The 24,453-nt window shown below is 36.8% G+C and overlaps 1 protein-coding gene across 2 annotated transcripts in view; it reads left to right on the top strand.

Moving 5' to 3' along the window:
* Nucleotides 1-419: 419 nt before the first annotated feature.
* The window catches only part of rgs3a (regulator of G protein signaling 3a), a 161,174-nt gene continuing 137,140 nt past the window's right edge, over nucleotides 420-24,453 (top strand). The window contains exons 1-2 of one of the 2 annotated variants that reach the window (XM_047372373.1): nucleotides 420-637; nucleotides 21,108-21,175. In XM_047372373.1, the coding sequence (XP_047228329.1) occupies nucleotides 21,161-21,175 (15 nt within the window). In that variant the 5' untranslated portion in view covers nucleotides 420-637; nucleotides 21,108-21,160. Of the gene's footprint in view, nucleotides 638-20,793; nucleotides 20,865-21,107; nucleotides 21,176-24,453 lie in introns of those variants that run through there. The other variant, XM_047372374.1, reaches the window with a different exon arrangement.

Here is a 24,453-nt window from a genome sequence, read left to right as displayed (position 1 = left end):
TGTCATTAATAAATGTTATATTTATCTGTATGCATTAAAATGTAACCTGAAAAAACAAACTGAACAGAAAAGCTAAACTATACAGTACATACAATAATGAAAAACAAGAAGGTAAACTCAGATAGACGGGTTGGAAATAGTCTATTTGAAACCTTATTTTTTGTTTTTGGCCTCTGGCAATACGTTTTTATCTGCCTTCAGAGCAGGAGGCGGGCTGATCAGGGAAGCGAGGGATTAAGAGAGAGAAGGAGAAAGGAATTAGGATAGCGAATGAGGGGAAAACAGAGAGAGCAGAGTGGAGTATATGCGAGAGGAGGGAGGGGTCTGGATGAAGCCCTAACGCGTCACAGTTGCCAGAGAGCGAGATTGAGACAGAGCTCTCCCATACCATTCAATGCTGGAGCAGATCTGCCCGTACACTCAGACACACACTCACTCAACTCACACTCACTCACACACACTCACAACACACTGACACGCTGGACCAAACATCTATTTCTTTCTCCTCAACATCTCTGAGTGCTCCCTCTTTTTTCTGCCTGTTTCTTCCCAGTCGTAGTTGATGGCTGTGTTAGTTTGTGTGCTTGTGTTGGAGTCAAGCTTCTCTGTGCCAGCCCAAAGGCACAGCCTAGACTAGGTGAGTACATTGTTTGTATTATTCTGCTTGACAGTACTCACCTCACATGGTTTTGGAAGTTTCATGATCAATTGCAAAGCAGCAAATGTGCAACTTGGACTGGTTGCATTTATTATTGATGTGGCTATACAAATGTGTTCTCTTCTTACTTTTTCTTGCTCTCCTTCTGCTTTTTCATTTACTTTGCATCTTTATGCTTGTGTCTTTGTTTTTGCAGGTATTATATAAGGTTATTTTTGTACCGCTGTGGGCGTGTTGCTAATATGTCAGTCCTCATTTAACTTTTGCTTGGTAGGCTAACTTGGTCACAATTATTTTCCATGATATACCCCTGAAGGGGTTAGCGTACCCATCGAGCAGATTATTGATTGCCTAGCATCAGTGTGACCCTTTGACACAGATGTGCTCGTATTTCCCTCCTCACAGCTCAAGGGCTTTGCTTTCTATGATACTTTCCTGTCCTTTTTTTTTTTTTACATAGTTCCAGTTTGGATTGTTAATGACATAGATATCATACAGCGTTAGCAAACTCATCCCAATTTACACTGCTTGGCTGAACAAGGCTAATCTGCCTCATGAAACTTTAAGATGAGTTTTATGCTTCTTTGGATGGAACTAGGACAGGAGTATCAGATTGGACAAGACTCAGCCAGGAGGAAATCATTGCAAAGCTTCCATGTGGAGAAATTGACTTTTACTTTGGGGTCTTACAAACACAAGTCGTCCTTCTAGCTATGAGATCTGATCATTTGAAAAGCTGTTCAAATATTTTTTCGCTGATAAAGGGGAATGATGGAAATTGCAAGATTGTTACTTTCACAGCATGGGTGAAAAGTGAAAGCAGAATGATTTGTTGTATTATTAAATGTGTTGCCTTTTCATCTTTTTCTTTAACAATACTCCCCTACTACTGTCTCATCTGGTTACTGCATATGTGTGTCAGTGGAGGATGCATACTCATGCATGCTCCTGTTAATTGCCAGCTGGCAGAATATAGGCCGTGGAGGCGCTGCTGCAGTATGACATGTAATAACGTAGAAAACTCCAAAATCGAAGTCGTTACAATGGCATTCAGTAAGCATCTACCTTCTTTTTGTTTCTTCTTCGTAGTTTCTGCACGTCCATATTTCATCTGTCACAGTGAATATTCCTGTTGTCTTGTTCATTTCACACTTCTTTCTGATGTGTATTTTTGTTTACTTGTCTCTTTGTTTTCTCTTGTATGGCACCGTTTTTGATCCAGAGTGACGCCTTTGTCACATCCCCTTTCTTCTCTGTTTGTCACTGTCTGTTCTCTGAGACTCTGGCAAAATACACTTTTTTACTAAACTAACAATATGGCATCATGACAGGAGCCAAATGGTGGTGAATGTTGAGGTTTGGTAACCAGCCAACCACCCTGTCAATAACCTAAAGGGCTGTGGCTCCTATATGTAGTAACGCTCAGTGTCCAGCACTCCTGCTCAGTTTACTGGAGTATTAGTGAGAATGCAGCAATGTAATACATGTATGATATCTTTAGTTGTAGATCTGATTCACTACTGTCTCTAAAAAATTTGAGATAGTTGTTTTATGTGGATTCAGAGACCATTCTTTTTTATTGGGATGTTAAAGTTTATATTCTAGATTGCTTACTTAATTGATATAAACCAATGATTTGTATAATATTTAGCAGTGTAATCAGTAAATAACCTATAACATTGGTTAAGAATAGGGGGAACCTGAATGCTTTGAAGGCTCTCCATATTCTCTGAGTTATTTGGACTGAGGCATAATTATCATTATGCTCCATGTCATCGTTGGTCTTCTCAAAATCTCAGTTTTCTCTCAAGTAAGGATTTGAATTTTTCTGCTTTGACAGTTTTATGTGTTCAGGTAAATATAATGATTTGTTTAATTTTTTGGGAAAGGTCTGCTGTATAAATTAAACTTCAGTATAAAGGCTAAGTTTTTGGATTTGGTTTAATTCAATGAATAAAGCAAATGGTGCTCAACTATGATGTAATTAAAGAAGTTTATTTTTTTTCACTGTTGAAATTTTGGAAAAAAATGGGTTTATGCCATGAAATGGACTGCTTATTTTATAAGATGCCATCTTTAACTTGTAGATATCACTTCAACAATGATTTGATGTTTTACAAAATGTAAAAAAAAATTGAAACTGGTCTTCCCTTTTCTTTTCTTTTACCCCACTTCTCTTTGTTAAGCTTGAGCGAGTTCATTGTAAAGATGAGGGTCTGGTTTCAGTATTTTGTGGCAAATGTGTGATGCCGTCAGGTTCTCGGTTACACTACCTGTCAAAAGTTTGAATACACCTTCTCATTCAATAGTTTATCTTTATTTTTATTCCTACCTCTGGAAACTCCTTCAAGACTGCTGGAAAACCATTTCAGGTCACTATCTCATGAAGCTCGTCGTGAAAATGTCAAGAGTGCAAAGTAGCAATCAAAACCAAAGGGGAGCTATTTTGCAGAGTATAAAATTTATAAAATGTTTTAAGTTATTTCACACTTGTTCTTTGCTGCATAATTTTATATACTTTTAGTTCACAGTTTTGATCTCTTCACTTTCTATCTATAATGTAGAAAGTAATAAAAAATTGAAAAGCCATTGAATGAAAGAGGTGTGTGCAAATGTTTGACTTTTCACAAAATTTTAGTTCATGGCTATTATTATCTTTCTTTTTGTTGGAGAAATCTGCTTACAGACATCACACATTAGTTGTGGATTTGGAATCCTGGTTTTTGTCACTTTTCTCTTTAAACAACCACAGTCTCATCATTTATCATTCATCAGGGAAATGCCTCTGTGCGGTTATTTTGGATACGGAAGACCAGAGTCTTATAGGCAACCATTCTTAACTTTAACAAAACCTTTTTAAATTTAAGAAAAAAACAAAGAAGTTCAAAGATTTTTCTAGAAAACAGCTTTGGAAGTTTTTATTTTACCCCAAATTTTAAGATTTATAACCAGAAGTTAACTTATTTTTTTTATTAACCACAGGTTACAAGGTTATTATTATAAAATCTGCTCTGGTTTTATCATATGTTGTGGTAGTATCCCAATTTTTTATGTTGTTTCGAAGCAACAATTGCAATTCTGAGGTGCTTCTGTTTCCTGCCACCCAGAGAACCATCCAGGTTCACAATTCTTTGCATGATTATTTTTGTTCTTTACCAAAACAAAATTAGAAAAGAGTTAGGTTTTGAAGTTGATGGGCATTAAAATCACCAGCTCAGTTTTGGAATGCCTTGAACTGTAGTTGAACCTTGTTTTATTCAGGTCAACTGCAGCTGTGTGGGAAATTCAAAGGCCCTCGGATTTATCTCAAAGCCGAAACTATCATATGTTCAGGATCTTTTAGTTATAACTGTAAAATCAAGCCTCTGTTTCGATTATAATCAGCCTTCCGTCTAAGGCTATGCTGTGTTGTTATGTGTACTAGATTTACATGTTACCAAAATAATATTACAGTACTATTCAAGTAGTTGACCAACATGGACACCACAGGTGCACTGTTTATTAGAGTTAGTCGGGTTAATCCCTCACTCAGAGAAGTGTGCCAGGTCAGAGCATTGTCAGTGTCAGGCCAAATCTCTGATGGCAGATTTATGTTTGACAACAAACCTGCCAGCATGCCTCCACTTCATGTAGCATCAATCCGAATGAGCAGGAACAGATAGCGTTGACTTTGGGTAAAGGGCTTTACAATGATCAGAGATTGAATTATTTCCATGAGGGATAAATTAAAGTCGGTTCATTTTTCTAATGCCAAACCCACTCTTACCACTCAGCCTAGGAAACTCTCTGTCATTCTTTGTTGATCTCCTATCTCTTATCTGGACCTTAAAAGAAAATCCCCTGAGCAGTGATCACTTTCCTCCTTTGCTTTTGTTATTCTAGACAGGCCTTTCGCTCCCCAGACGCCATCAGATCCCATTAGACTGAAATCTGCGGTGTTTTGAAGCTGCATGAAAACACCAGAATCTGTCATGGTTTTTAAGTCTTTCGTAAGAAGTTTTCATGGGGCCCAGGGCTGTCCGGCTTACCTCTGCATGATGAAGTTGTTGCCATGGGAGGAGAGTGATTGGTCTTCAAAAATGTTTAGGGATAGATTTCAAAGTAAAATTTATGGGAATGCCAGGACACAGATTTTCTCAGCAAAACATTGTGACAAGAGATGCTTAAGTCTCAAATTAGCTGTTAGCACCAGCCTCAGAGACCAATCTAGATAGGATATGATGCGATATTCCTTTATTATCAGAACAAGTCTTAAATATGTCGCACTATTATTAACAGACATATACACAAAGACTCAGGCAGAGTTAAAAAGTACACATTGTAAGATGAACAGATGATGACATTCCACTCTGGTAAATTAGACATGTACTAAATAAAGAGAGTTTTCTGCTGAAGGCAAGATATTAACTGCTTGTAAGTTTTTAACAGAACCTCATCTAATGAATCCTGAACTATCTTTTTAAAGCTGGACAGATTATCCATGTTCTGTGATCATCTGGAAATAAAGATAAAAAGAACAAGTTGATTCAGCTAAATTTAGCTTACAATACTAAAGGAAGAATTTTAAAACACCAGGCAAGAGTTTTTTCAGTACTGATACTTAATATAAATATCTCCATAGTCAAGAAAAAGATTAATTGTTTGGTAGTCAAAATGTTATTAGTACTGTTTCTCTTTACCTTCTCGCACCATTGTTGCTCAGGATGCCCTTGTGCTTAGTTCAGTCTTTCTGTTGCAATAACAAAACCTATCTGCTGAGTGTTGACAGCTAATTACAGTGTAGGGCTGTAATAAAAAGGCTGCCATGTTAACTTTGCTAAGCAGGACTTGAGAGACTGAAATAGAAAGGCTCAGTATGAATGGCAGCTAAACAGAATTTTCTCTGATAAGCAAGACAGGGCAATTAGCCCCAATGTTCAAGCAACCTTTTGATGGCAATAATTCAAACCTCTTTATGCCAATGTAATATATTGGTTTTAAATGCTGCCCCATTGGTAGTAACATCTACAATAAGTAATTTGGAGTGTGCTCAAACCTTATTCTGTAGGTTTAGACCCTGAAATTACAAGGGTTAGAGTAATCCCAGTTATGTGCCTTACCTGTCTCACCATGGACACACTCAAAAAAAAACAAAACCTTTTAAAGATTGCCACAGAAATAATACTATGTATGAATATGTTCTTTTCACATGTATGAATACCATTGTTAACTTTAGTCCTCAGAATACCTTTCTGAAATTATCAACCTCTTAATTTCTGCTTATTATGATAAAACAATCTCTCATTTGTTATTATATATTTTTTTATCTTTTGGAAACAACACAAACTTACTTTTTTGCATAAATGGGGTGGGAGGGGGTATTATTTATGCCTGGAAGTATAAAAACTTGAAACAACATAGATTCTGACCAAGTTTTACTTTTTGTAAAATAAAATGCTCCCCATTGATAGACACAAAACAGTACTCATTTTAAGATTGCCATTGAAAATATCATTATATTTTTGTGATTGTTTTTATGAATAACATTGTTTACTTCTGTCCTCATCATACATAACAAATGTTCATAAATCTTCTGAAATTTTAGCCCCTTTGATACCAGTTTTAGCAGTTCAAGTCTCTCACGTTTTATTACAAAAAATACAAAAAGTTGAGACTGGTAGTGTCAAAAATTGACAGTTCTCTTCTTATCTAATGTATGCAAATTGTTAGTTTTACAGTGCGTGGAAAAAATCTTGTCACCTATTGGAAAACAATGAAACATTGAAATTTTGAAGGGATTTCGACACAATGAGATTAAAAAACAAATTGAAATTGCATTGATAGTTTATTTACAGTGACAGTCAATGTCACAATGTCATCTGTTAGTTTAAAGAAAAGCTAAAAAACAAAATATTACTAAAATTCAACCAAAATACACAACCTGGACAAATGCCAAAGTTATGGAAAAATAAAATACAAAAAATACCAAAGGCCAAGTGAGAGAGAAAAATAAAATGTAAAAAAACTGTAGTACTATCATTAAACTTGCATGTAAATGTACCTTTTCCCAAAAATAAATGGGTTTAAGTACTTAATTATTCTTTAAATGTAGCATAAAGTTTGTTTGTTCATGTACTATTGACAGAAACTGTGTTTAAGTGATATAGCTCAGCTTTTTTTTGGCTTGCCCACATTGTGCCAGCTGAGAAAAGTGACCCACAGTGGCATGTACATGTGTGTGTGTTTTGAGCCTGGCTAATGCACTTCCAAACAACAAGCTTAGGATGGGGGTCTGCAAATGAGTAAAACCAAGAATAGCAAAATGTCCACTGGGGGTTGTGCTTAAAAAAACTGTGTCATCCGCATTATTACGCACATTTGTTTCACATTTTTATAACCTATTCACACTGTACAACCATCCATAAACACTGCCAAGCTTTCCCAGATGGCACGCCGGGCCTTAAAATCAGAAGATTATATTGAACACCATGTGATTAACTTAAATCAGGGAGATTTACATTGGTGTGGGGGGAGGGGCTAGTGTTTTTATCTTCTCCTTTGCACTGGTTAACCCTGCTCCGATAATGTGCGTGTCTGGGTGTGTGATGACGTTAGATAATGGGTTTGTGAGTTCATGAATTTCTGACATATCTTGCATCTGATGCTTGAATTGAAGGGTAACAAGGACTCCAGGCTCACATCCACTTGATGTGAAGCGAAGCCTTTGACCCAGTGGTGCTCTCTGAGATCTGTGCTACTGTGTGACACATTCTGCTCTTTTAAAACAGCTCATACACAGCACAAAAAACTTAATCAACTGGGGCCTACATAAAGTAATTTGTTAAAAATTAAATTATAATGTGTGATAAATGTAACATATTGTTATGGCTGCTTTATGCATCACCATTCAATGGTAACACATCGACTTCCACAACTACACTAGTGGGCATTTAGTGTCTTAGTGACTAATCTGTGGAGGCAAATCATGTACTTATTTAGCCCTGGTTGGCCAAAGCTCCAGTCAGCTTTCATTCAGACAAAAGTATTTTTTGGATTATCAACAGGATGTGAATTATACCTTGACATTTGTGAGGTTGCAACTTTTTTTTTTTCCACAGTGTGACAGCAGACCTATACAATGCAGCCATTAAGACCTAGAATATTTCAGTAGTTTTCTTGTTTTAATAAAATGCCAACAATCTGTGTAGATTACAATTAATTGGCCCATAGTCTCTGTAGTTAGATGTCACTTAAAAATGATTTTCTTCACCTCAAGGAAAAAAATAGACCCTTTAGACCCTATGGGAAGAAACTTGTGCCATCAGAAACTGAATTTGAATTTCTCACACTGAATCTGTATTTGTGTAATTTGAAATTAAATGCATTGGTTTGAAAATGAATTTCACTTAATTGAAACTGAATTTAATGGTTTGAAACTGAATTCATTTGCTCTGAAAATGTATTTTGTTGAACTGAAAAGTCAGTTTCACTACTTTTACTTTCAGCTCCAAAATCCAATTTCAACTCTAAAATTCATTTTTTTTTTGTGTCACACATCCGGGTCCTTGAAGCCACAGATTAATCAAACACAGATTCACCGATTCACGGATGTCATTCTCTATTGCTGTGTCCAAATTGAGGGGCTGCATTCTTTAAAGGACGCATTTGTTGGCCGATTACGTCATTGTGAGGCAATGAAGTCTACAACTTCACAGGCTCCTCCACATAGGGCTGACAAATGCGTCCTTCTTTTTCCCAGGTATGAAGGATGGGTCCGGTGTATCCTTCGTGGGCCACCCTATCCCATGATTCATTGCGGTCAAAGTAGATCATGCTAACAGAAGTAGCAAAGCCTGGAGGAGAGGGAATAGCTGTGAACAAAGTTGGATATATTGCGCTTTCTGTGAAACAAAATGAACTTGTTTTTAGCCTAGAATGTAGCTGTGTAAACCTGAAATATCTGCTCGGTTTATCAAGATTTCGCTTAATTCCACACGTGCTCCAACTTGTTTGGAGACGACCGCTTCTGACACCGGGCTCACAGCTCGCCTTGCCAGCGCACAGCTGACCGGGGGGTTGAGGTGCGATGAACCCCGAGAGAACAGCTGACTTCCGGCACGTTGTATTCAAGCTCCTGCTGGGTTTCCCCGATGGATGGAAGTTAAACACAGATGATTTCTAATGTTGATGTTTGGTTCTTTTATTTTTATGCTCTACAAATAAACTGATATAAACATTGTTCCTAAAGTTAATATGTTAGTGTTTAAATTGTTAAATTTTTACAAATAGATTTACAAATAGATTTTTATATACATTTTTTTTTATCTATGAACACAAAACTAACAATTTAAATGGCTGAATAATGAACAAGATCATAAAACAAGAAAATAAGCCATTAGGGCTCCATTTGTTTGGCTTCACAGCTCTGTGCTTCACGCTATCGCTGTTGCTAGGCAACATAAGTTACGCTGAGGTAAAGGCAGCGGAAACGCAGACTGACATAACACCGGCCGCACTATGCTGATCTGGCATGTTTAGCTAACAGCTACAGGTAGCATAAGTGTTGCTGTTTGACCATCATTTGTTTACATGATTTCTTATAGATGCTCATTTGACTTGGTGATTGACGTCCGCTAAGCTGATGTATGCTGCACTTCTCCAGCTCAACATGCCGTAAAGGAAGTTTAACCTGATGTGAAATGTAAATCGATGAATCTGTGTTTGATTAATCTAAGGCTATCCTCAAGGACCCGGATGTGTGAAACAAAAAACTGAATTTTAGAACTGAAAGTGAAAGTAGTCAAACTGAATTTTCAAAACAACAAAATACATTTTCAATGCAAATTAATTCAGTTTCAAACCATTAAATTCAGTTTTCAAACCAATAAATTCAGTTTCAAACCAATAAATTCAGTTTCAAACCATTCAATTCAGTTTAAAATCAATGCATTTAATTTCAAATTACACAAATACAGATTCAGTCTGAGAAATTCAAATTCAGTTTCTGAAAGCACAAGTTTCTAACCATAAGACCCTCAACTTACCACGGGCACATCTGCACTGGTGCCACAATTAAAACACAATCATCATGACAAAGAAGGAGCATTTACATCAGATTTGTTCCTCACTAACAATGATGGAATAATCTAATCATTTACTTTCCCCACTACCCTCTTGTGAATATTTAAATAGGGAAACAATTTCATTTAACATTCTAGACAACTAATATTGTAAACAAATTCATATATAGATGAAAAGATTATTTTCTACAATATATTTGAAAGATGACAATTAAAATACAAATCTTAATAGTTAAAAGCTTGATTTAGAGTGTTCTACCTTTTCCAAAAATATAAAACACATTTTCAGTGATTCCTTTTAGTAATGTTCTTTCCCTGGCTGATCTAAAACCTGATGTTTCCTGTTAAATTAGGATAACCAAAATTATTTCTGTTAGCTAAATCCCCCAAAAAATGAAAGAGACTTTTTGAGATTTCCCTTTTTAACTTTCTTCTAATTCAGAAGTTTACATATAGTTCCCTAGTTTGTAAGATTGCACTTTGGAAGACTCATTTGTGCCCAAGCTTTGAGTGACTTGCTGATGTTTTTAGATGTCACAGCGAAATGGTCTTTCCTCATGATACAGTCTGTTTTATGAAGTACATTAGTCCCTAAATGCAGCAAAACACCCAAATGGTGTAGCCCCAACTCCTGTACTTGAAAATTAACATTTAATTAATAATAATTACATATTGATTACACTCTCCTACCAGGCTTCAGGTCCCCAAGGAACCAAACCTGTAGGGATCCACAGTTCTCTTCCTGATACCTTGGCTGATTTGTTGATTTATTAGATTTTTTCCATGATGTCACACAACGAAGCAGAGTGTTGAAGGTGTTGATTAAAAATTCATCCACAGGTGTGTCTCCATGTAACTCAAATATTATAATTTCATTTATCAGAAGCTTAAAATCCATGGAGTCATCATCTGCACTTTCCCAAACTGTCCAAAGGCAGAGTTAACTCAGAAAAGTGTAAACCTTTGAATAAGAAAAGAATTAAAAGTTCGCTAAATCCTCCTCATTAATCTGGGATTTAGGAAATAAAAATATTTTTGGTTATCAACAGTCATCTTAAACAATAACAGTGTGGAGAGAAATTCACACTAACAAATAACAGCAAAACAAAGAAGAGACTAACACTCTGTTCACACAAAAAAACACATACATTTCTAGTTACTAACAAAATCCTTGGTTATTACTGCATCTATAAGCCAAATCTAATAATAATGAATCTGATCTTGAGTAAAACATACTTGCTATCTGGGCTTTTGGAACCAGTTAATTTGTTTTTCCTTCTATCAGGTTTTCTTTTCATCCTTGAGGATCTGCTGTTTAAAAAACCATTCCCCTGGTGGACTTGGTTCTATCATCAGTTCACAACTCTTTCAGGTGGAAAATAAAACACTAAAGTCAGCCATTGATTTCAATTTTGTGATAAAATAAGGGAAATAGCTCTTTACCCAGCTGCCAAATCGCAAACTTTTAAAGAGCTTCACAGGGACTACTGTATGTGCTTGCTAACATTAATTAGCAAAACTGTAACTTAGAGTAATTAGCATTCACCTCGGGCACTTTGGAGGGTTTAATTAGGAAGCTCTGAAAAGAAAACCTGAAAGTGGACTAACTTAAACATTTATTTATCTATTTACTTTGGATTAGCGAAAAATGTTTTAGTTCTAAAACATCTAGAGCATCTCTACACTTGCAAGCCAACAAAAAAGTCTTGTTTGAGAGAAACTTTTTGCTACGTTTACATGAAAAGGATTAACATTTTATGATGCATATGTATTTAAATATTTTTTATTAATATTCATCATTCATGTTTGTTCTCCGAGGGTCATTCCAAAGGCCTAAATCTTTAGCTTATTCACCTTGAAGGCCTACTTTGTGGACTTTTGCCTGTTTTCCATTTACATGTCCATCACTGCACAGCTCCACTCTGCTCTACCTCGGTCTACTCGGCACAAAACCAGTTGTGTTTCCATTGACGCCTGGGTATGTGGCGCCCAACCTCTAACCATCAGCGTCATGTTCTGTGCAAAGTAAAATAAACGATTGCCATCACACATCATATCCTCTTAAAACAGTGAGGTTGCAGAGTTCAGACCACCCTCCAATCCACAACTCAAGGGACGATGGCCCTAAATGGCGTCCATGATTTTAAACCACCTCCATGGCTTTTGGTTTGATCCACTATGGCCATTGTGGTCCTTAATATTTTTGTAGTCGCTCTTGAGGTTTTGAGCTTTCCCAACACTATGGTGTTTGGCAAAATCTGGCTTGCTAAAAGTTTCTTATGCTTATGTGCCACTCTTAAAACAAGTCCAAAGCATGATCAATTAACTCATCTGCTTAGAAGATGGATGCTTATAATTTTCATTTCTGCACCCTTTTAACAAATATGACCTAATTTAACTTTATTAGTCCACAGAGGTCCTCTTTTTCATCTAAATTCATCTAAAATGAATCACGAGACAGGAGTTAAGAAACATAAGACATTTATTATAAAACAAATAACCTAAGATTTGTACATAAGTGATTTAAACAAATTAGTGAAGTGAATTGCACCAGCAAGGATCCTGCGGTGCCACTAGCAGGTCAGTGGGAATACACAGTAGCATATCCAAAGCTGTGTTTGTGTAGGTGCTCCACAGCTCAACAGCTGTTGAGCCACTCAAGAGTGTCCTAAATTATTTCTTTGGACTGTGCTCTGCCAAAAAATGGTGCTGAGTTTGACACAAATTGCAAACTTGATTTACCTTTCTACTGAGTTCAATGCAAACTTCTCTGGGTTTCAGTAACTCTATTTTGACTTCCACTCTTGTTAATTAATTTTTCCTAATGTGTGGAAATGGCTTTATTGCTTCTCTTTTTTAGCCCTTTTCTGTTCATTAATTATTTCTGCTTGGCAGCTGCTTAAGAGGTTTTGAGGAGTCAGAGCTTTTCCAAAGCTTTTAAATGTCCTTGTTTTGACTTTGTTGTTGAGATTGAAAAGTTGAAGCTTTATGGAGCTTACTGGGGTCTAATTTTTATTTTTCCCTTTCAACCTAAAATTAGTTGTTATGGTTTGTTCAGAAGTCATAATATATCAAAGTTTGTAAGAGTTAATTGACCCAAAGTTTTGCTTTGATGCTCATGCAGTCTTGTTACTCTGTCCCACCCCCATCCCTCCCACACACACACACACACACACACACACACACACACACACACACACACACACACACACACACACACACACACACACACACACACACACGCACGCACACACACACACACACACACACACACACACACACACACACAGGAAATCAAAACTCCTCAAAGAATCAACCGCCATCTCTCAGCAGGATGTCAGGAAGATCACCAAAAGCTGCTAAGGGGACGGCTTAACAATCCAAAAAAATGTCTGAGATGTTCAGATTCCGTAGATACCAATCTGATGGGAAATAATGGGACTTATGTCCAGCACACTCACTTCACAAGAACACCAAGCCGTAATCTACCGCACTCAACAGGTCTATTCTTAAAAACTAGATATCAGACAACCTGCACACTATCAGATGTTCTTGAGTATGCCTTTACAGAGCCATTTTAATGTTTAGAGAATAATCTGATAAATATTAAGCAGGGTATGATTATATATTAGAGCTTATTTTAGATAGCGGCAAAATCAGGGCCCAAAAAATGTTCTCCTTGTTTTGTTTTAAGAGGTGTTTATAAGGATTTGTGTTGTTTACCTATAAAGCAGTGAACATACATGCTTCTGGTTATCTGTTTGACATCCTGCAGCCTTAAGTACCCTCCACATCGCTTAGCTCTAAGGAGCAACTTGCTTTTAGCTGTACCAAGGTCTAGGCTGGTCTACAGAGGCGATTGAGCCTTTGGCGTTGTAGCCCCTAAAATGTGGAACAAACTGCTACTACACATCAAACAGGCTCCAACTTGTTGGCTTTAAATAGAGTATAAGAGTTACGTTTATTGTCAGATTTTCTCTGTTGAAATTGTCCTTTCTACTTTGCTGTTGCCTTCTCTACTTTATGTACAGTAAATGCTGCAGTTGGCTTTGAGAAATATTATACATAATAAACTTGAACTTCTTCTGGCTCATTTAAAATGTATATGGTGTTTGGAGTGTAACACTTATAGAACTTAAGCAAACGCATTTCATATGACTCCAGGATTAAACAATGAAACTCCATTAACCTTTTAAAAACAACAAAAGTTTGAATGTTGCTGTTTGCAATATGCCTTAATTTAACTGAATTATAGACATGATTTAATTTATATTCAGTTTGATGCCTTTTTTTGTTATTCTGTGTTATAGGAATAACATTAAACCATATTTTCTGTTATTTTTCTCTGTCTTTATGAAAGCCTGTTTGGAAAACTAAATAAAAAAATGATGATGAGTCTGTTTAATGTTTAATTCTTTACTTCTGGGTAACAGTACAATAGTGGCATCAATTATTCAGTAAATCAGGACATAATCACAGTATTATTTTACTAAAACAAAAAAGACAAGCTGATGAAATAAATGGCTGATGTATCACATCATACTTCACTGAAAGGGTTTTATTTTTAACAAATTTATTAAGAGCTTTTATTAGAATACAGAATTTCAAATGCTACACTATTTCACAGTTAAATTAACAGAAAATTCAAAAGTATAAGATTCAGTCAGTTTCATAGCAAAGCTTTGAATTACCCTAAATGCACGTGTTATAATGAGTTTTGTAGAGTAATTTAATATACCCAATGTTACAAGGCTACAGTACTCTGTTAAAACATTGTTATAAATCTTATTTTCAACATTAAATTCATGTTTTCCAGAAGTCTGAGCAAAATTCACAAGCTGTCTTAGGGCATCAGAAAAAAATGTATGTAAAGTTTATTTTAGATATGGTTCCCTTCATAATATTAGCCAAAGGTTTCACTATTACTAAAGGGTTGAATTATTATAAAGGGTTGAATTGTTGAGTTGGAATAAAGAACTAATTCAGCATGAGATCTCTGTGAAGTATAACGTTCAAAGAGGATGTCATTATTGAAAGAGAGGCCCAAAAAAGACTAATGTTAAAAAATGTCTCGTAGGTAAGCCAGTCTTTCAAGGATGATGCACAGAGGGATGCCAAATAAGTCCTATTTGAAAATGCAAAGCATTAGTGAAATCACCAGAAAAGTAAAAAAAAAAAAAAAAAAAAACTGCCATAATGAAGCACCGAAGAGCTGTGCTATCCAGCATTTAGGCTGCTTTACAGGATTTGACAAAATATTTCAGCTTGAAAATTTTCTAAGACATTTCAAGCTTAGTTTGTTACAAAAGACAATTAACAAACAACTGAACTACCTTGAACCTTTTTATCACAGCTGAACCAAATTACCCCAAATCTTCAATCTATCCTGTGCTGTTTGATATCTGTGTTTACACTGCAGTGCTGTTTATGTGTATTTTGTTCGCTGATGCTTAGTGAATCACTTGACTCGCTCCTCTTGTGTAGCCCACTGTGTAACCAATGATTCTTTTACAGTGCCTTTTGTCATGATTTGTAGATGTTTCAGTTTTGTTTTGGGTCTTGCCTATGATTGTTGTTTATGATATCCAGGTGGTGCATTATAGGTTCACCCTTTTATGTTTTAGTTTATTGATTATTCTGTTGATGGTGTATTTTAGTTCTGTCATATCCTATTTTAGTTCTGTTATATCTGTAGGACAATTTCTTTGGTTAGATTGTGTCCTTGTATTTCTTTTTAGTTCCAGTCATCTTTTGGTTTCACTCTCTGCCACTGCAATTAACCATCATTTATCCCACCAGCGTTTGCTAATCAGCTTCCTTGTTTTTACACTGGTCAGTTTCTTTAACTCCTCATGAAGGAAAACTGTTACCATTTCAAGTCTGTCCATTTCCTCGACTGTTTCCTTTCCTGCCTGCTTCTGCCACTTCACTTTTTATTTATTAAAACCCTTCTACTCACTGTGCTGCTTCCTCTCTGTCTGCATCCAGGGGCCCAATCCAAAAACCACATCTTGACAGCCTTTACTCTTTAACTTATGCAAAGCCACTACAAACTTTGTGCAATAATGTAACTAACATGTTTTAAATCTACCACCACCTTCACCACATTTTTCTGAAAAGAAAAATACAGATGCTCTAATCAGGATTATAACCTGGTATTGTAAAACCGGAACATCTGATTCTAATGTTTACACCCTGAAGCACTCTCCAAACTCTGAGGAAAATGGTATTTTAACTGCATTTTATTAGAATTGGTCAGTGTGTCGCACAATTGCCCACTTTCTTACTTGTTAACGATGAACATTCATGCGAGGATGGCTGCACAATGTTTTGCAAATTTATTGTTATTGGATTATCCCTGTACTCAATATGCATATTGCCATTAACTGCTTGGACTGCATTACATGTTAGCCAATGATTTAAATACAATGCATTGAGGCTTTCTGTCCCAGTAATATATTTGGTGATGCTAGTGGTTCAATGCAACCCAAAACGGTTAAAGAGATGGTAAAGTCATTTTTATTGCCAAAATAGCAATAGAAGAAACTTTTTTCAGTAAAACATTGAGGTTGAGATGAAAATAATGAATTTAATTTTTTTTCCCAGAAGATGATTAGACTATGTAAGAAATTCGGATTATTGATTATAAATATTTATCGAAAATTCTAATTAAAATCATAATTCAGAAGAAATAAATTGTAACCAGAAATCATTTCTTACAAATCGAGTTCAGAGATACACTCTGTTGTTGTGATTATTGGGCTCACAGCACTTAATAATTACAATTACTTAATTGTCATTGATAATTGATAATTATTAACCAAAACCATACTAAATGACACTGTGTTATCAACCGTTTTAAATAGTGTGGAACACATCCATATTTTAACAGATAATCACCTTTACACAAAATAAACACAAAAACTGTCTCTTTATCTGTGTGGAAATGTATTAAACAACCAACTTTTTACCTAATTAAGCATTCACTATCCCACAAGAGGGGGTATATTAATAACCAAAAATAAGTAGGAGTGCTGAGTGTAGATGGAGATCAAACCAGCAGTTTATGGACTGAGTGGGAATAAAATTACAATTTGGATTCACTCGGAAAGTGGAGCAGAATTAATAAACGGTGAGGCCTTCTTTGGTCCTTTGATGATCCTTGATAGTGGCTGTCAGCTGTTATACGGTAGAGACGTGCCAGCTCAGACGCAATAAAACACCTAGTATCCGGCCCCTTACCCCTAACAGTTGATAGCGGGCTGAGGCTTGAGGCGACTGAAACAACAAGGAGGAAACTCGTCTCCTTAGGAACTCTCTGTGGGTTTTTACCTTAGCCTGGATGGTGACTTCGATCAAGTTATGAATCTTCTGATCTTCTAATATCAGACAGATGTCCAGTTTTGTCAAGCTTTTCCCGTAATGGCCAGTGTTGAGGTTAAAGTAAATCCGCCCGTGAGCTTCGATTTCTCCAGAGATCGCCTCCGAATGCTGCACCGGTGAGACACTATGGCTGGAAATGTCAAAGGCAGAGCGTTTTACGTGCCCTTATTACAATGGTTTAATTATTTTTTCCAATATCCTCAGGCATTTTAAATAATTACTCAGTTCAGATTAATTATTAGTGGTTTCAATTCAATGTAACTTATATTTTCAAAACAAAGTGCACAGTTGAAAGAAAAATAATATATTGGATTTGAATAAAGGCCCAAAATTGTAAACAAAACAAATCCAAAACATTGTCAGCTCATAGTTTCGTGTATTGCTATAACGTGTGCCAGGTACATCAACTAGACATAAAATAAATTATAGAAGCAGCCAAAAACTAAAGAAATTCTTATAAAGTCCAGAGAATAACTGATCAATATCTATGTGAAAGCTGAAATTAAAATCCAACTTTTTCAATTTAAACAAAATTTAAAAAAAGGCGTGCTGCACAGTGGCACAGTTGGTAGCACTGTTGCCTTGCAGCAAGAAGGTCCTGGGTTCGATTCCCGGCCGGGGGTCTTTCTGCATGGAGTTTGCATGTTCTCCCCGTGCATGCGTGGGTTCTCACCAGGTACTCCAGCTTCCTCCCACAGTCCAAAAACATGCCTGTTAGGTTAATTGGTCAATCTAAATTGCCCTTAGGTGTATGAATGAGTGTGTGCATGGTTGTTTGTGTGTTGCCCTGCGATGGACTGGCGACCTGTCCAGGGTGTATCCTGCCTCTTGCCCATAGATTGCTGGAGATAGGCACCAGCTCCCCTGCGACCCACTATGGAATAAGTGGTAGAAAATGACTGACTGACTAAAAAAAAGGCATGGTTTAAAACTTTACACTGTGCTGGTATTATGCAAAGATGTATTTTTCTATTACTGTATTTGCTTATTTGCTTCACAATTTCCTATAAAAGTAGAATAACCCTTAAGGATAAATGCAGTTCAGTTTAAATGTTTTGTAAAGCAAACTGTGTGTTGAACTACAAAAGAATTGTAAGTCATATTTTCCGTCCTGACATTCGCCTCTTTTCATTCACTGTTTTTTTATTTACTTGTTAGCAACAGCAGGTGAAAAGAGAGACTTGTAGTAAGATGAATGGGCACTATAACAAGAGACTTGTGCAAAGTCAAGGGCTTTATTTATGTTCTGGCAGATCTAAGAGTATCTGGCTTAACATCAATAGAGTGTGGAAACCTTTTGATTTTCTTTCTAATAAATTTGTCTGCCTCCTCTTTTGTGTTTTTGTAGTGTCTTCTGTCTTTTTAAAACATCTGCTCTTCCCTGCTACATTTATCCTTCTTGAACGTGTCAAGTGTATACTTTTCCCACTGTCCACTGTTTCTGTCTGGTATTATTCCTCTCTCCTTCCCACTCTCCAATGTCAGTCATGCTCGGTCTTCATTACAAGCTGCTCCACATCTTCACCCTACCGCTTGTTTCTTTGTCAGACAAAGGCTTCTCATCTGGGCTCATAGCCAACCAGGTTAGCTTTTCTCTTTTGGTGCATCCCCAGGAGGTTTGAGATTAACGTGTGACTTAATCTCTCTTTCATTGGCCTTGTAGACCAATCCAACAATGGTCTCTCAGGAATGTCTGGAGAGGAGCTCAGTGACTGTTTCTCTTGTCTTTTTCTGGTGTGAACTGTCAGTCGTTTTATTCTGTAGAAGTTGGCACTGAGAGGCTGTTAGAATAGTAAAGTTCTTTTTCGATAGTTATTTTTCAATTCATGAAGCATAGATGTTCAGTAAACGCAACACAACGTACATAACAATCAAAATCAAAATTGCAGGTTTTTGAGCATGCACACTAACTGAGCTGGACATATTTTGGATGGCTAAAGTTTAATCTCATATATAAAAAAACATCAGGGTTTTTAAATTTAAACGGACTGATTTCTTAAATGGTTAAACACATACAAAAGATTCTGGCTGTGTTAGAGGCATATGTACCATTTTGTTCATAACATCCGCACCAATGTGGACTTTTCTGCAGTAATCTCTATAAAGACTTATTGTATTACTTGGATTTTTGTTTAGATTGATTAAATGCACAATGACTTATAAGAGGATTTTTCTATCTGTTGAAAGTTGACATATTCTTTTTTCATAGTGTTCATGTTCAACATTTACTAATGTGAACACAAAAAGAATTTGCAAGATACCAAGAGGAATCCAGTGTGTCAAGATAGGCCATGTATAGTGTGAACATTAACCTTTAAAAAATAAAAATTAAATGGTACAAACTAGAGTATTTCAAAAGTCTTCTAGGGGCCTACTTATCTGATGCACGTATAAAAGAAAATGTAAAAATAAACTAGACTTGGATCCTGTTTAAACCATAGGTAATCTTAGGGGGAAAGAGGATATAATTGATGGCCTTTGTTATCATGAGTATAATAATAACCTCTGTTATTTCAGTGGATAAGTTTGATGCTTATAGAAAACTAATTTTGGCTAAAGGAAGGAAACAGGAAACAAACATCATCTACTATAGTGCTATGTTTGGTTGTTATCTTCCTTCCAATGGACAGCAGCCATAATTTCCAAGTCTGCTAACCCAGCATGTCACCGAAAGTGAAAACATGGGCTAACATTTGTTGTCACAGGAAGTAAGAGACCTTTAGGGCTGTGGTGGCTGAATGACGTAGAAACTTAATACATATAATTTTAAACATGCACTAGCAACGAACATTGTTTTTCTTTATAATATTATTAACAGTATCAGTGTTTTGGAGGAGGGCATAAATAAAAATCACACAGCTAAATCCAAATCTCCACTTACTTCTGTTTGCCTACAAGTTTGATTTAGCACTGCAGCGCAGCTACCCAATATAGGAAGTTAGAAAGGCATCAGCATAAAACTCTCCTGAGACAATTTTTCAAAAGCTGTGGGATTTTTTAATGAATGAGTTAATTGTCGTAGTGAGTGTATTCAATGAGGGTCAATGTTTGTGTTACTTTAATAGTGGCAAAAATAGCCGCAATAAGTAGGCTATAAGTAGTTGCTAGTGTTTGTACAATAAGGCTGTCAATAGCTAAAGCAGCTGTTTGTTAAATGCTGATTTTTTGAGAAGTGTCTTCAAAAAGCACAATTAATGTAGCACTTACTTACTTACACATGTTTTCAGCACAGTTTCACACATTTGACTGAAGGACACTGTGAGAAATTATTTGAACCCAGCTGACATGATTTAAAACATTTCACAGCCTAAGGAAGGATTGAGATAACAGTTTATAGATGACAGAAGGTCTGACATATCAAACAGAGAGACAGTGGTTGTTGCAGAAAGATAAACGTGATATAGAGGTAGGTCGATCCTCAAAAGAAAAGGTGAGAGATGTACACAGACGGAAGCAGAAGACTAAAATAAAAAACACAGATGGAGAAAGTGAGAGAGGCAGATCTGCATTGTGGACCAACATTGAATGGTGCCTTTATGAGCAATAGTTAGAAGGACACTGAGGCGTGAGTCGCTGTAACCACAGCAACTTCATGGGAGCTCTGTGACAGACGCATAATAGAGTGAGAGAGGAGTTCCTTTTCTCCTTTTTACCCCTCCCTAGCTTCAACCCTCCCTCCCACTTGTTCCCTCTTCCATTGCTCCCTTTGGCAAGTTGTTGGATTCTCACATCTTCACACAATTTTCTTTCATGCTGCTAGCCTGGTGTGTTTGTTTGTTTTTTTCTCTTAATTTTACCTGTAAAGTTTGAGCAGTAGCAGCCCCACAGATGCTGCTCCCAGCAGCTGAGGGAATGATTTTGTGTTTTTATCAATCTTCAGTCACTTTTATGGACTCTCAGAGTTGTTTGAGTGTTAAATTATCCAGAAAACTGTTTTACATTGGAACAAGGAGAAATGTGCTCTAAAGGTACTGTCTCAGCCCGTGATTCCTTTGTCTACATTTCAGAGGCTGTGCTGTCAAACCATGATGCTGCCGCTGAGACTGACCACCCTGAAAATATGCAATGCTTAACAGTAAGTGCTATTTAGCATTTTTCTCTTCACTCTATGCCCTTGTGTGTATCAAACTTCAGTAGTTCTCTATTCTGTGTGTGGTTGCATGTGAACTGTTTCCAAATCATTTAAATGGCAAATGCCAGACATATGTATAAACCAGGTTGATAGTGGTATTGTTGTTTTTTACTAAAAGTACAATATTTTTCCACAGAGATGTATAACTTTTTATTGCTTTTTTTAGATGACATTTTATTTTTATTTATTGCATAATCATGTGTGTGCACAATGAATGGATGGGTCAATTTAAAACACAAAACAGTTGACCCGTGATATACCTAGGATTGTTTCAAACAAAGTCATCACACAGAAGCATGCCTTCAGCAAGATAGTGACTGCACAAATTCCACATTGCACGTCCTGTACAGCCATAGCAACTAATTGAATTACGTGTCTGAGCTCTAAGCAGCGAATAGACGAATATGTAATTTTTTTTAAGAGTGTTTGTCAAAAAGGCCTGCACCACGTGAGTTGCATGTGGAGCAGAAAATTGGAATTGTGCAGATAGATGTTGCTTTCTCCTAATTATCAGTTTTCTTTCTGTGCACTCTCCTTTTCTTTACATTTTGTGTCTTCTTTGCGTTTTCTGTGTTCACAGTATTTCAAAGCATAAGATCACTGAAGAGACTGTTACCACACCACTGCCAAAAGTGATGCTGTGCATTAATCTTAGTGAATGACAAAGACAGCTCAAATCAAATGAGCCATTTGTAAGCTAAGGAATACTGTACTTACAGTAACATGAAAGGAAATGTACCAATGTGCAAAGAGGCTTTCTAAATGCATGGGTGCAAGTATTCATATAGTGTTGTGAAAAGGTATTTTCCCTTACATTTATGCTTTTGTATCACAGTTAAATGATTCCCATCATCAAAAAAAAAATTATATCAGACAAGGATAAGCTGAGTAAATACAAAAAGCAGCTTAAAATGATGATTTTATTTCTAAAAGAAAGAAAGCTACCAAAAAAGAACCTTGCCCTTGTTAAATTATGAAATACCTTTGATTACCCACATTTTTTAGAAATCTGAATTATATTCCACAAATTCAGTCAGGCCTGTAGAACACAGAAATAACTTAAATAGAATAAAATAGAACATCTTAAATAGAACATGTCTGACATCATGAAGTAGGCTGAAAGATCCATCCATCCATTTGCTTTTCCACAACTGGTGAGTCAAGTCAGATCTGTCCATCCATCCATCCATCCATCCATCCATCCATCCATCCATCCATCCATCCAGTTTGCTTTTCCACAACTGGTGAGTCAAGTCAGATCTATCCATCCATCCATCCATCCATCCATCCATCCATCCATCCATCCATCCATCCATCCATCCATCCAGTTTGCTTTTCCACCACTGGTGAGTCAAGTCGGACCCACATAAATATTGCATTAGAAATGTCTCAGGCGTTTATTGTTTGATCCTCCCTGTGTTTTATTTTGTGTTTTTGTGAAGGGTTTACGTGCAAGAAGACAGTTTAACCACACAAATATTTTTTTCCAGTATCTCTGCTAATGCGTATTATAATTCCCCCACTTTAATTCATTACTACTGTTTTTGTTTTTTTCTTTACCACTGTTTTAAACAACCAGTGGTGCTTGTGAATGTCCTTATCAGCTGATCTCTCATCCAAACCAGCAGCTGGAAACAGGAGCTAAACCTGTTTTAGAACAAGATTTATTAACACCACCTGGTGATAATAAAAGACCAGCAGTGTTAAAGAACTGGGTTGAAAATAACATTTATGGATTCTGGGAAAAATACTAAGCTGTGACTCAACTGTAAGTGGTGCGTTGCCGTACTTAAACTCTGTGGCAGGCAATTTCATAATAAACATCAGGAAGATAAGAGATGGCTTCTGTTATTCTGACACAAATCTGACATGTTATGCCCATTAAAGTGCAGTGTCTTTACTGTTCTTGTGTTTTAAATGTAACCAGGCAATAATTAAACTAAACCAATTTAAACGCTGTTTACAATGTTTTGATTGGCTTCTGTTTGTGAATCTGCCTGTAGCTCCAGGTCACCAGTCCATTGCAGGACTCAGTTCAATTCAGTTCATTTTGTAGTGCTGATTAGCAACAAAAGTCATTTCAAGGATCTCTACAAAACAAACAGATGTAATTTATATACAGAAATGTATGGTCAATTCAATTTAATCATATCAGTAGATTTAAGGTCAATTACATAAATTCCAATTCAGTTCAAGATATAAAACACTGCAGTCAATTTGAGTTCATTATGTCACTTGATAAAACCTTTACTTTTTAAGAAAACCCAGCAGATTGCATCAAGTCACTATTTGTGCAGCAATCCCTCCTCCTGATTGGGAGTGTTGCGACAGTGGAAAGTAAAGGCTACTTTTAAACAGGAAGACATTTCCCACAGAACCTGGGTCAGTGTGATTGACCATTTGCCACTACCAGCTGGGAGTTAGAGAAAACAGGGCAGACACAAAATAAACAGAGGTACTGGTTCAACATTATGTTCTGTTAAAGAAGGGGGAAAAAGGATGGGAGCATTCTGCTCTCTACCACAGATACTGGAAGGGGGATATCCGGCCATCAGTCTGTCACCTGAAGCTCAACTAAACTTAGGTTATGAAACCAGATAAGGATGCAACACACACCAGCAAGTCCACCATTGAATAACTAAAAAAAAATACTTTATTGCTTTATTTATTACTTTTATTGGCCTAGTGAAAGACCCTCACCTTGTTCATGAGATATGGATCATGATGGAAAGAACAAGATCCCAAATACAAGGGGCCAAAATGAGCTTCCTCCAGAGCATGACTGGACTCAGCCTTAGAGACACGGTGAAGAGCTCCGTTATCTGGGGGGAGCTGAATGTAGAGCCACTGCATCTCCGTATAGAGTCAAGTCAGTTGAGGTGGTTAGGGCATCTGATCAGGACACCCCCTGGGTGCATCCCACTGCAAGGAGACCCCAAGGAAGACCAAGAACTCCCTGGGAGGACTATATATATCATGTCTACCCTGGGAACACCTTGGGATCCCTCTAAATGTGATTAGAGACACCCTCTCTTTTTGGGGAATGTCAGGCTCAGGTTCTTTTTTCTACAGAAGCTCAGAGAGAAGGGGTAAAGCGACCAGTCTTATTTTCTGGTGGGATACAGTTGTCGGATGCACAAGCAAAATACTCAGCTTTGGATCCTCAATGTAATACTTTATACGGCCAGTGAGGTCAGGACATTCAGATGCTCATGCGTGCC

This window comes from Girardinichthys multiradiatus, chromosome 8 (assembly GCF_021462225.1).
Source record: "Girardinichthys multiradiatus isolate DD_20200921_A chromosome 8, DD_fGirMul_XY1, whole genome shotgun sequence".
Taxonomy (NCBI): domain Eukaryota; kingdom Metazoa; phylum Chordata; class Actinopteri; order Cyprinodontiformes; family Goodeidae; genus Girardinichthys; species Girardinichthys multiradiatus.
The sequence above is the reverse complement of the archived record's forward strand: the minus strand, read 5'-3'. Positions and strand labels throughout refer to the sequence as shown.